Below are 12,332 nucleotides of genomic sequence, written 5' to 3'. Positions count from 1 at the left end.
GAAGCAGAGTCCAGGATAAACACAAACACAAACAGACACAACAGAGTGCACATGGTGGCTACACTCCTCAGATTAACCTTCATCCTCCCTGATGAGACCTGTTGTCGTTACCTGGAGCGCTCTGCATCCAACACAATGTGGACACCGTGCTGAAACAATGCTCACCCATCATCTCACTCTGAGATAATGCCACATAATTTTTTTAATTGTGGGCTAAAGAGGCAGGGCTAAAGCAGCGCTCCTGACCTGCAGGTCAAACTGGGTCTATCCGACAAAAAACATCCAATTTACTCTCAAAAGCTCCTGTGAGGCAATTAAATGTCTGCGTTAAAACAAACGTGTTTTTAAGTCGTGCTTAGCCTTGGTCGAGGGGTACGCTCAAAAAATAAAGCATCATCTATTACCACATAAAACTACGTCTGTGTTATTTTAATGAGCGTTCACTTTGCTTTCCCATTGCAAAGACAACACAAGCCTGTAATCAGGGAGAGAGACGGAGAGATAGCGAGAGGGGGAAGAGGAGAGGAGGGGATCGGGTTTCTCAGCCGCCCTGTACCCTAATCCTGGATTTGGAAACGGGATGAAGAGGACACAGGTAAGAACAAACACAAGTAATAACAGCACTGACATGAGATTGGTCGGTGGGGGTGAGCGGCTTGATAGGAAATAGGGGGGCTCGTAGGTCGGGAGAGGGGTGGTTAGTTGTAGGTGGGTGGGATATAAATACCTGCAGTAGGCAAGGGCGGCAAAATGTTGAGGGCATGACAGACCCTGGCTTACCTGCATCTATAATAGATAAAAAGAGACGGGGACATGCATCGCAGAGGCCTTAACAAAAGAAAACTCAGCAGCTGAGAAAAAGCTTTGAGCAGAAATACAGGTGATAGTAACTTGAACCTGAAGCTCATCACTATTCATCTTGGAGAGTCTTGGCTGAGGGTGCAGATGTGCCAAAATCTGTGAAGAGTTCTGGCTGAAGTGCTGACATCCATTTCTCTTTGAGGGAAAAAAGAAAAGGTAACCGATCACAGTTTTCTACCTGCATATTCCCAACAGACTTAAGTGAGAACTACGTTTGAGTGCGCCGGGGCGAAAAGGACAAGAAAAGAAGACGACACGTGGGGTGAGAGAAGACAAGACGCAGCGGGATAAAGACAAGGCAGAACAAGAGGAGGCAACACGAAGTCTGACGAAATACAACAAAGGAGATTTCAAGAAGACAATACAAGAGAAGACGCAGGACAAGGAAAGCAACAAGACCAAAGAAAGCGAGGGAGGACAAAGCAAAGAAAGCAATTAAGGGATCGCTGCAAACTTCAGTGCACCATTGGAAGCATTTCGAAGGAGGCCAGGGAAGAATGGCGTGCCAGGCATTCGCCGCCGACTCTTTCGCCCCACTTGCAGTAGACTCGCCTTTGCCAATCCTCATGCACCACGCCTCAACCAGTGACTGCCTGCCAACCACCTCCCATGTTCACAGCAAAGTTTCTCCAGGTAAGCTGGCCTCAAACGGCCTTCTGTCCAGCAAACATCTTCTGTTTCGTTCTCTTCTCGGGTGCTTCACCTTTGCCAAATTTGTTCTGCAAACGGCGCAAAGTAAGAGAAGGATGGAAGTTTGTAGGGCCTGAACGATATGGATCATAACCCACATACACTGTCATGATGTTAAATCCCAGCTGTGGGATGGCAGTCCACTCACAACCACTTCAATCTCCCACTTCAGCCTTGGGAAGCTATACACAAATAGGCACTGGCAGGGATGCTTGTGCTGATGGTGATGATGCTATGGATCATACACGAGGTCCCATCAATTGGTGGTGCAACCGAGTTATGTCTCATGTGAGGCTGCAAGTTGCTCCCATAGACCTCTAATTGACCCAACCATTCTCGCCCACGTCCTGCTTGTGCCTCCTTATTGCACACAGTTGTGTTCTCAGGCAATGGGGAGGATGAATTGGATTAAAAACTACATTTATTCAAAGCCAATCCAAATTATGTAAATGTATCTAATCAGCTGCCCAGCTGTCTCTACTCAGTGGATAATTGCTTTGAGGATATGTTATCAGTTTGACAAACTCCCCAAGGTCTTTTCACGATGTAGCATTGTGGAGAAAACTTCCTGGGGGTTTCAGTGCCTGATTGTTATAGCCGAGAATAGAGTGGATTACATCATGCAGAACATTAGTCATACAATACATTTATATAGCAGGTCAAACTTATCCTAAAATAAAATGCATTTTTCTGCTCAGACAACACTGTATGTGGAATTTTGAGCGTGCTGCATTGCTGCAATAAAATATTTACCTGGTCTGAATTACATTTCTGGATAAAAAGGAATGCAAATAAAAAGGTAAATAAAAGGAGTCACCATTGAAAATAAAGGGAAAACGTAGTAAGATTTGTATTAGTGAAAGAAGTGAAAATAGCAATTATGACAGGAGTATTTGTGGTGCAATACCAGGGCGAATGCATTAGTGTTTGAAGTGAACACCAAGCCGCACACAAAGATGAATACATGAATAATTATGTGATTGGCAGAGGAGATGACCAGAGCAATGTTATGGCAACTGTATTTAGATACACTTAGCTGAGCAGAGCATCCACAGAAACAGAGGTTTTAAAGAGAAGCCTGAATCTAGCTGGGAATCAGTGTTCTGATAAAGGTAACTAAAGGATTTTTATGTTAATTTTCCTGATTTTACAAGCACATTTTGGCTACTTCATAGCTTCATTCCAGACCTGGACCTGGCCTCGGTTCTCCCCAGCGTCCAGTTTAAAGAATAAATGCGTTGCACTCAGACTGTAATCACATCTGTTCATATCGGGTGATTAAACTGATAAAAGCTCAGATATTCATCCTCATCTTTCTCTCCTTTTATGTCTGATATGATGGAGATTTCTTCGCGAGCAAAGCTAGCCAAGATGGTTCTGATAAGAGAAATAAAGGAATATCTTTAATGGGCATCTCAATGCAGGAAACTGCATGTCAGTGGTGTTTAATGCCAGTGCAGAGGCGCCTCCACATTGTGCTTTTCTTTAAGAATTCGTTCTGAAATCACATTAAAAGATCTTACGGCAACACATAGCAGCTGATTAATAAGAGAATACTTTTCAACGCTAAACTGTGAGCTGTAGTTAAAGCTGACCTCCACTCCACATCTCTCCATTCTTTAGTTTGCTGACTTTTTGTTCTCAGGTAAGATTGTAACCTCATTTGTCTCCATCAGTATCATCTGGGCTGTCCCTGGGTCAGTCCTCCAAGCGCTCACACATGCACCTGTCCACCTCGTCCCTCGGCAGCGCTCTTGGCAACGCCCCCCCGAGCCTACATTACCCAGTCACCCCCTGTCACTACAGCAACCAGCAGGCCACCTATGGCATGATGGCAGGTGAGTGGCGGTGATGGCATTTGTGTAGGACTGCTCGCACAATTTCAGCAGTGATAGCGGCAGTTAATATCATTTGGATGAAGATAACGAAGAGGACAGTGTTTCTTCTAACCAACCTGGCACAAACCAGTTCCGGGCGCATTGAAATCAAGTCTCATAATCCACAGTCTGAGGTGGTCTGCCACTAAATTATTCAGTTCCACGTGTTGACATTATGCGGTCGCTATCTGCATCCTGAAGTAATGCCATTGCCAGGTGTGATCACAGAGATGGACACAGAGTTATCATCATCATTAACCAATCCAATCAAAAATGACGGAGTCACTGTGATATTACAACGCACAACGAATGATGACTATGATAGAGGTTTTGATGATGATTATTGTGCAGACAAAGACATTACAAGGGTAACGGCGACTGTGATTATGATAATAAAGGCCTCTCTCTCTCTCTCTCCCTCTCTCTCTCTGTAGCTCAGGAGATGCTCTCTGCCAGCATTTCTCAGTCTCGTATCCTGCAAACATGTGGTGTAGCTCATCCTAACATGGTGAGCAGTACAAACCCTTTGCAAGGTAATGATCAGATACACACTCTTGCTATCAGTCTATCATACACACATACACACACACACACACACATAAATAATCATTCCATCTCCTGGCCTCCAGTTAAACTGATGAAATTGAGCAGACAATTGGTTTACTCCCATTTAATTTAAAATTTGCCAGCAGTTAAAATCAATTTCAGACCTGATTACTTCTCCTAGCGCCTCGGCTCTTTAGCGCACTTGTTAGACATAACTGTCAAAGATGACTTGCCACTTCCTGGTTATGTGAAAACAGTCAGGAGGAATGGTGTTGATGTTGAGAGATTTTCTATTTTCTTAATGGCACAAGACTTGACATTGATTTATCAAGCAATGCAGTTTTAAGTTATTTCTACTTGGACTAATTTTGCAACATTTCTTATTAATGCTAGCATGCGAGATATTGTATATATATATATATATATATATATATATATATATATATATATATATATATATATATATATATATATATATATATATATATATATATATATATATATATATATATATATATATATATTTGCATCTTGCTTATAGACTGTTTGTCCATCACAGTACATACCTTCATGTGCACACAGTTTTGCCAGGGCCTTCACAATTTAATATCATTATATATATTGCTTACAATATCTTGCCATTTCTGGGGCCCTGAGTCAGCCCTGCACATTGTGCATCAAATCATCAAATCATCATTTCTGGGGACAAATATAATTACTATAATGGACCAGTTTTGATTTTGTCTTTCAATAGATATTATGCCATGTCAGTAAAATGAACACCATTGTCCCTCCCTTTCTGAAATCACTTTAAAGCAGTAATTGTTGCTGTGCTCAATTGAGACTGGCACAATGTTTTTCTCTTTTTCTTTTTCAGTCTTTAGCAACTCAGTGATGACAGAGCATAAGAAACACCCAGACCTATCCAACAAGTCGATTCTATTAGACAGGATGTCCCTGTACAGGTGTCCTGCATACTAATCTCTCTGAACAATTATAAGATACTGAAAGACAAAGAAAAGCAATGACAAAAAAAAGAAAGAAAGAATGAATGAGGGCATAAAACACCTTTCATAGCCTGAAATAGATTAAAAAAAAAATTAATTTCTGATGTATTCCTTTGTGAAAGAAAGTATAATTCAGCTCTTATAATTCTGTGTGATATAATTCAGCGGGAGCAAATACAGACCAAAGAGAAAAATGACCTAAAACGTAACCCTGGGTGCACAGAACAATTAACATTTGCAGAGGAAAAAGGATTGCTTCATTTAATAGACAAGACTGTTAAAAAGCAGGACTTTAGCCACTCAAGTGTGGCCCCATGACATCGACCCGCTCCTGTAAATGCTCTCATAAAATTGTGTGGTCTGCAGTGCTGCGCTGAAATACAGACTAAGATTAAAGTTAAACAGCTGGCCATGTTTAATACCATCCGGAGGTCATTTGTCACTTTGATGAACTCTATCAGTCAGCTAGTTTGCAGCATTTGTCTTCATGCTTAGTAAAGAGAGATAATTATGAAGGACAAAAGGATGCAGCTTAGCTCGAAATAGATGAAGTATTAACAATTAAAAGACTGACAAACCAACTGTGTAAGATTGTTAAGATACACTCATCAAGTGTGCATGTGGTGGAACGCATGTGAGAAAATCACAACATGCAGCTTGTTCAAAGCGGTCAAAAACAGCAGGAGGATTTTTCAGTGGAATGGGCAATAACAGAGTTAATAGCATTAAAGAGAATTCTCTAATTACGTGAACTGGATGAGATGAGGTCAGAGAAGAAATTGGCCCTTTCATTTTTAAAGCTGCGCTAATCTATTTTTTTATAGCAACACTGGATCAAATGAATGAATGGAAGTGCGGTGTGAAAGGTGTTGCTTTATGAGCCCACGGAGAGTTATCAAGTCTGCAGTTCCTCTCAGCTATCTGCACCTTTTCAGCCTCCTTTGCTTTGTCAACCTTGTTTTCAGCCACTGCAGCAAAAGCAGGCTGATACCTGCCCAGCACGTGGCACACAGTGGAGCATTTTGTAGCTAAATAAGCAGATATTTTCCCCAGTAGATGGTGGAGACCAAAACTGCGCTCAGACTGACAATTGGCTGTTTGCTAAGACTGCAGCGACTTAGTGTGATAGAAAGTAAATCCTGTGGTTTCAGCTTGTTTAGCATGCAAAGAAAATCGACATCTACATCATGAAGTTGAAGTTTGTCAGTTTGCCTTCTGTCCTGGCTCAGTGCGAAGCTGCTGGTGCTGCCACACTCTCTGGATGGTGCATATCCGGTATAACAGCCAGAGGGTCCGTGTACACAAAGGCTTGTTAGGTGCTTTCACAAACCCACATGTGTTTTGAAAGGGGGTTTGCTGTCCAGTCTGTATCCACAGTACACAAACAACGGCTGTGTGCACCGCAGCATAGCTTTATGTATACTCCTCAGGGAGCATCGGTGCAGGCGCAGACAAGCCCCCTCTCTCTTCCCCCAGCATGGTGAGGAGAACAGGATGCCTCAAGCTGAACCAACATTCCCCAAAAGATCTGCTGATGTTGTCAGGTGTGAAGAGTTTTTCCCCAAATTCCTCCTCACCAGGAACAAACAAAAAAAGTGCAGGGATTCTTCTCACAGGGTGCTCACTCTCTTCTCTGATGCTGATGTTAAGGCGATTGCAGGAAGGCAGGCACACGCTGTGCCTAGATATTGCCTGTAAGACTTAGAAAGAGATTCTAAGAGAGTCCAACCTCTCCCTGACACCTTCAGGACAGGAGAAAACCACTGATGCAGACAGTTTCAGTGTAGAATCTGCCATATTGCTCTCTGACTGCTGTATAGATCCAGCTGAACAATTCAGCAGGTCAATGACAGCATCTTTTTCTCTGCTTCACTTCGGTGACCCACCCACTGCTACTGTGTTCCTTCAGGGAGAGTCCAAAATGGCTCAAATGCTGCTGTTGTCAGGCAATATTTAGCTATGAAATGTGATGAAGCTTTCATGGAAATGTTGTTACCGTGGGGTCAGTAGAAAAAATGCTGTAATGGGCTACACATGCTCAGTTTATATGAGGATTTTATAGGCTCACTCTGACTGGCTGAGTAGATAGATGTAAACATTATAGCCCTGAGCAAAACCAATGATGTCTTTAGCCAACAGAGTCCTGATGAGATGAAACCCGTGTGACAGTTTCTAGAAAATATGATGTAGCACAATACAGTGTAAGAGCACCACAAACTACAGCCTCCATGGAGTTGAAACTGAGCATTTTAACATTAATGCAGATGGGATTTGTTGCAGCAGTGTCGTGTTAGACTTTTAGCTGGGTGTACATGATAAACTGGCTGTGCACGGCCTCTACATTGCAACCTTCTGTCTACTATCTCTGACAAATAACACTTGATAGCAAAAATCTGATATCACAGCAGTTGCAGAACAACTGCACTACAATCCCTTTGACACAAGAGGGGGGTGTTGCATTGCTCATTTTAAATAAGGTTCCAGCAAATTTGATATCAAAAGCAGGCAATCTTCATGGGATAGTGGATAGAAGCCAACATTTTGCTGCTGCCAGACTTTAAATTAGGTATTGCATATATGGTCTGCTCCTATAGTATGATGAGTGATAGCACGATTGATAAATGCAGCTGTTTTTCCTCCCCTGCAGCTGTGCAGAGTGTTGTTGCCCTGAGAGGAATCATATTCCAAATCATGACTGGTCAAACACCCATCTGGTACTCTGGCAGTAATATGTCATTAATACGGACAACAGCAGCTACGGGCACCAGCTCCACTGCATCTAACCGGTCAACACTAAGAGCCACCTGTAAGATAATTCAATATGAAGGTTGCAGCCTGTGTGTACATAAGTATGGCAAACCTGTTTGAAAGGGTATTCTATAAAGTAGAGATGTAAAAAAAAGAAGTGACCTCATCTTTGTGTGGCAAGAAAAAGGGTTTTCTCATTTGCAGCGTTAAGCATTGAGGTGAAAGATCTCAATGTCTGACTACCGTGTGCTGGCGAGCAGAGCCAAATGATGAACAGAGAGAAAGATAAAAACACAGGCTTGTAGATTCCAGCAATTTTTATTCTTAGTAGCTCAGCGTGTCTCGTGGGGTCACTTCAAGACCTTTTGTGCTGTCGAAAGAAAAGCTGTCAGAATACACGTGGGAATAGTGGCCATGCTGCTTTCAGTACCCCTTGGACAGTGACTCCCTTGTGGCTCTTACCAGCTAATTTTCCTTTCTGCCTTTCCTCTCGGCCCTGCCTCTCTCGCTCCCTGTCTCCTTCTCTAGGGTCTCTTACTCCTTGCTTGTACAAGTTTCCGGATCATGGTCTAAGTAGCGGTTCTTGTGCATTAAGCCATGGTTTCTCCTCACTGCCCTCGGCCTTTCTTTCGACTGATGAGGCCCCTGGGGGCCCCAGTGTTGTAGAGATGAAAACTGACGCCCAAAGGAAGAGCATGCGGGACCCAGAGGATGCCCCCGCCATGGACTCCCCCCAGATACGAGAGCTGGAGATGTTTGCCAACGACTTCAAAATACGGAGGATCAAACTTGGTGAGTATCATTACTAAGATGTTTCATACCACTATCTAATTGCACCAGTCGAATACCTTTCCATGGATGCTTATGCTGTTTGCGCTCGCCTTGCTGCTTCTCCGCTTGTGTTTATTCTATTAAGTATTTCTTTTCCCGTGTCATTTTGACCGCCAGGCTACACGCAGACTAATGTAGGCGAGGCTCTCGCTGCAGTGCACGGCTCAGAGTTCAGCCAGACTACGATCTGCCGCTTTGAAAATCTGCAGCTGAGCTTTAAGAACGCCTGCAAACTCAAGGCCATCCTGGCTAAATGGCTTGACGAAGCTGAGCTGGCAGGAGGTGAGTCACACACACACACACACACACACACACACACACACACACACGCATCCACCCCACTCCATCAACCTCCGTTTCGAGTATTTATCTAACCTTTACTTGGATATCTCATCTCGATGAGGTGTGATAACTTGCTCATCCTTTTTGACATATGCTCAGTTGAAAACAGCACAAAGACAGTGTATTTAATGTTTAACCTCCCAAAAAGTTGGGACAGGAGCAACTAAAGACTATGAAAGTTGTGGAATGCTCCAAAAACACCTGTTTGGAACATTCCACAGGTAAACTGATGATGGTATCATGATTGGGTATGAAAGGGGCATCCTAGCTTTTTGGGAATCAGGGTTGCAATTTATAAATGCACTTTTGATTCAGTGTAATAGGAGCTGCTAGAAATAGCTGCATTATAGCCTCACTTTGCTTGCATGGCGACAAGGATGAAACAGCAGCTTGTACAGCAACCTTTTTGCCATTTGACCCACTAAAACATTAACCAGTATCTACTCATCAGTTCTCAACACACTCACTTGAAGCCACTTTAAAGAGATTCATAATAATGATTAAAATAAATAAATAAATAAAGATTTTTGTGTACCAGAAATATGTTCTTTCTTCTTTCCTACCCTGTCACTCTTCTGAACCCTCAGATTTATCTTGTGACCCCCTTGGAGGGGTCCCAATTCTTTGGCTGAGAGTAATTTAGGAGTTGAAATATTAGGGGTTTTTTTAAGATATGAGACACTTATGTTTATTCCCAAGGTCACAGATGAGCAATTAGTCAGTGATATTCAGCTCCAGCAGTTTAACTTAAGCTACCAATTGCTCAGTCAGCCGGTGATTCGCATTATTAGTCAGCTGACCTGTTACTTTATTTTGAGGTAATTAAAATTCAGTCATCAAAACCGCAAGTTAAAGTAACAACATATTTTTTGTCCTTCCTGCAGCCTTGTACAATGATAAAATAGGAATGAATGAGCGGAAGAGGAAACGGCGAACAACTATCAGGTATCAGTAGTAAGGCGTAAAAATTCAATACATGCCAGATAATGTTTAGTTTCACTGAGTTCATCTTCTCTTCTCCTTCGCCTGATCCCTGCTGCAGCCTGGGAGCTAAGGAGGCTCTGGAGCGAAGCTTTATGGAAAAAAGCAAGCCATCCTCCCAGGAAATAGCCCGGATCGCCAAAGGCCTCCATCTGGAGAAGGAGGTGGTCAGAGTCTGGTTCTGCAACAGGCGGCAAAGAGAGAAAAGGGTCAAAACCAGCCTCAACCTCAGCTCCTGTCTGACCAAAATCAGCCCAAACTGCATCCCACAGATGAGTAAACCACAAAGACCAATGGCGTAGTTTCATCCGTTCACCTCTGGTCCGATGGAGGCTCCGACTGAAAACGTGTTTCTTTTAAAATCAAACGTCCACGAAAACCTAAAACTTCACCCTGCATTAAGCAGCTGCTCATGCACTTAAAACAACTACAAACATCAATTTGACATTCAGATGAGAATTGACATCCTGTGATGGTCGGCCTGGGAAAACACAGATTTTACTCATTGCAACCTGCTTCTATTCTTTCTCTTGACCTTGAATATAAATGAACCCTTAATCTCTGCGTAAAACTTTTAATTTTCCAAAAATGTAAATGTCGAAGAGCAGCCCAGAAGATAAAAGGTTTTCTTAAACCGTCAGTGACCTGCTGCTGTGACGCAGCATCAGCCAGGCCTCGTATTTAAATGTACTTCAGTCTGTTAACTCTACAAACCAGAGGTAATTTAATCCATCAGCAGATGAGTCCTCATATGTGCCTTTCTACAAACAATACTGTTCTTAACTAATTCTAAGCAGGAAGGGAAATTTTACTGTTGATTATATATTTAAACTTCTTTGTGTTGTCGTTGTTCTAGTTTGTGTGTTTGTAATTAGAGAACTGTGTCCTCATTAATTGCAAAATGTTTTTTATTATTTAAGTTAATATAACTGTGGTCAAGACATTAATATATTTAAAGTTTCACAACAGCCTATTTATTTGAAATCTAATCTATTATATATTGATCTTCTATGCGGAGTACAACCTCTTTGATTTATGGTTTGAAGTCAGGGATTTGTGAAGCCTTTGACATTTTTGCCAACAAATGGATCTGAGGTCTGCTTGATTTTTCACATTTGCTGATGTTGTGCTTTTTGCTGTTGCTGCCTTGACAAAGTGTCATACGAAGAACATCAACCAGTCGTGACTCTGACCTGGTTGGGATGACTGATGCGAAGCGTCCTCAGTGGAGACACATGCCGGCACACCACACCTTCCCTTTCAGACAAAGTCGAGGGCTTTATATTCAACTTACATCAAAGGAGAGAGGTAGAAATGAGAGCGTCACGCTGACACGGTGCAGAGACTGATCGGCCGTATGAGGAAGTATTGCCGGCAGATGGATATGAAGTGCCTTCATTCAACTTGATTGAAGATATCCAGTAAAAATGCCAAAGATATGGCTGGTTAGTACAAAAATGTGCCTTTGTATTAAGCAGCTCCAGGTACTGAGAGATAAATCAGTTTAATTCATTTCTGCAAATAAAGGAAGAACTGTGTCTCATGAAGACACACATGTACGTCTCATTTTTGGCTAATGTGGTTACATTACCCTATGAATACATGCATCAGGAGAGGGTCTGCTCATGTGTACAGCATGAACTAATTCACAGGAGTGTTGCTGGGGATTCATAAATAAAATTATAAGACATGTTAATTCAGAAGCGAGCAGTTTCCACTGTGATTCATGTCTAACAGGAGCGCTGTCAGGGGAAATAAATGCAGCAGGGTCATCGACTGCAGACACGTTTCTGAAGATGTGCGGAAAGTCAGAGGAGCAGTTTGCAGAAACTACAAAGACGCTTCTCTGTGCTGGTGTCACAGATGCCTGAAGACGAGTTGTAGAAGTATTACTTCAGTGAAAGCACTAATACCATGCTGGAAAAATACTCTGTTACATGTAAAAGCCTGCATTGAAAGTGTTACCAAAGTAAAAGCACGTAAATTCAATCAGGATTAAAAGTAAAAGCACTGTTCTCTGTGACTGTCATACTATTACTGTGTCTATACATTATTATAATTCATGTAAAATCAGGATTTTACTGTTGTATATGATTAAGGTGAGACTGCAACTAATCATTTTCTCTTCCAAACTAAAGTTAAATATAAAAAAAGAATTTAAGTACAATATTTTTTAAGTAGAAAGTGAACCGTCTATTGACTTCTATGTGTTCTTGTGTAATTTGAATTTGAATTGAGCAGGTTTTAATACAAACTGATTTTAAGTCTGCAGTCTTGACGTGACTTGATGCTCATTGTGACAGAACTTGTCAAAAATCTACCGTTCATATACAAATGAATGGGAATCAATGGCGACATCTCATGTAAAAATATAAAGCATTAATTGAAAAATGGTCTTTAGAAATGTGAAGTATGCGTAATTTGTCATTAAAACAGAAGCTCACCAAGC

General features: G+C 41.9%; 1 protein-coding gene across 1 annotated transcript; it reads left to right on the top strand.

The window, feature by feature from the left end:
* The first annotated feature begins 1,358 nt into the window (after positions 1 to 1,358).
* pou1f1 (POU class 1 homeobox 1) lies at positions 1,359 to 10,185 on the top strand. Its single transcript, XM_070976558.1, has 7 exons — positions 1,359 to 1,494; positions 3,228 to 3,389; positions 3,863 to 3,961; positions 8,258 to 8,521; positions 8,678 to 8,842; positions 9,787 to 9,847; positions 9,945 to 10,185. Exons 1-7 carry the CDS (start codon positions 1,359 to 1,361, stop codon positions 10,183 to 10,185), a joined length of 1,128 nt encoding a protein of 375 aa, XP_070832659.1.
* The last annotated feature ends 2,147 nt before the right edge of the window (positions 10,186 to 12,332 follow it).

This window comes from Chaetodon trifascialis, chromosome 12 (assembly GCF_039877785.1).
Source record: "Chaetodon trifascialis isolate fChaTrf1 chromosome 12, fChaTrf1.hap1, whole genome shotgun sequence".
Lineage (NCBI taxonomy): Eukaryota > Metazoa > Chordata > Actinopteri > Chaetodontiformes > Chaetodontidae > Chaetodon > Chaetodon trifascialis.
The sequence above is the reverse complement of the archived record's forward strand: the minus strand, read 5'-3'. Positions and strand labels throughout refer to the sequence as shown.

Excerpts from the sequence above, each read along its gene's own strand:
- pou1f1 (XM_070976558.1), top strand. The coding sequence starts at position 1,359 with ATGGCGTGCCAGGCATTCGCCGCCGACTCTTTCGCCCCACTTGCAGTA. Across the intron at positions 1,495-3,227 it reads TCACAGCAAAGTTTCTCCAG|TATCATCTGGGCTGTCCCTG; the intron begins GTAAGCTGGCCT and ends TGTCTCCATCAG. Across the intron at positions 8,522-8,677 it reads AATACGGAGGATCAAACTTG|GCTACACGCAGACTAATGTA; the intron begins GTGAGTATCATT and ends TTTGACCGCCAG.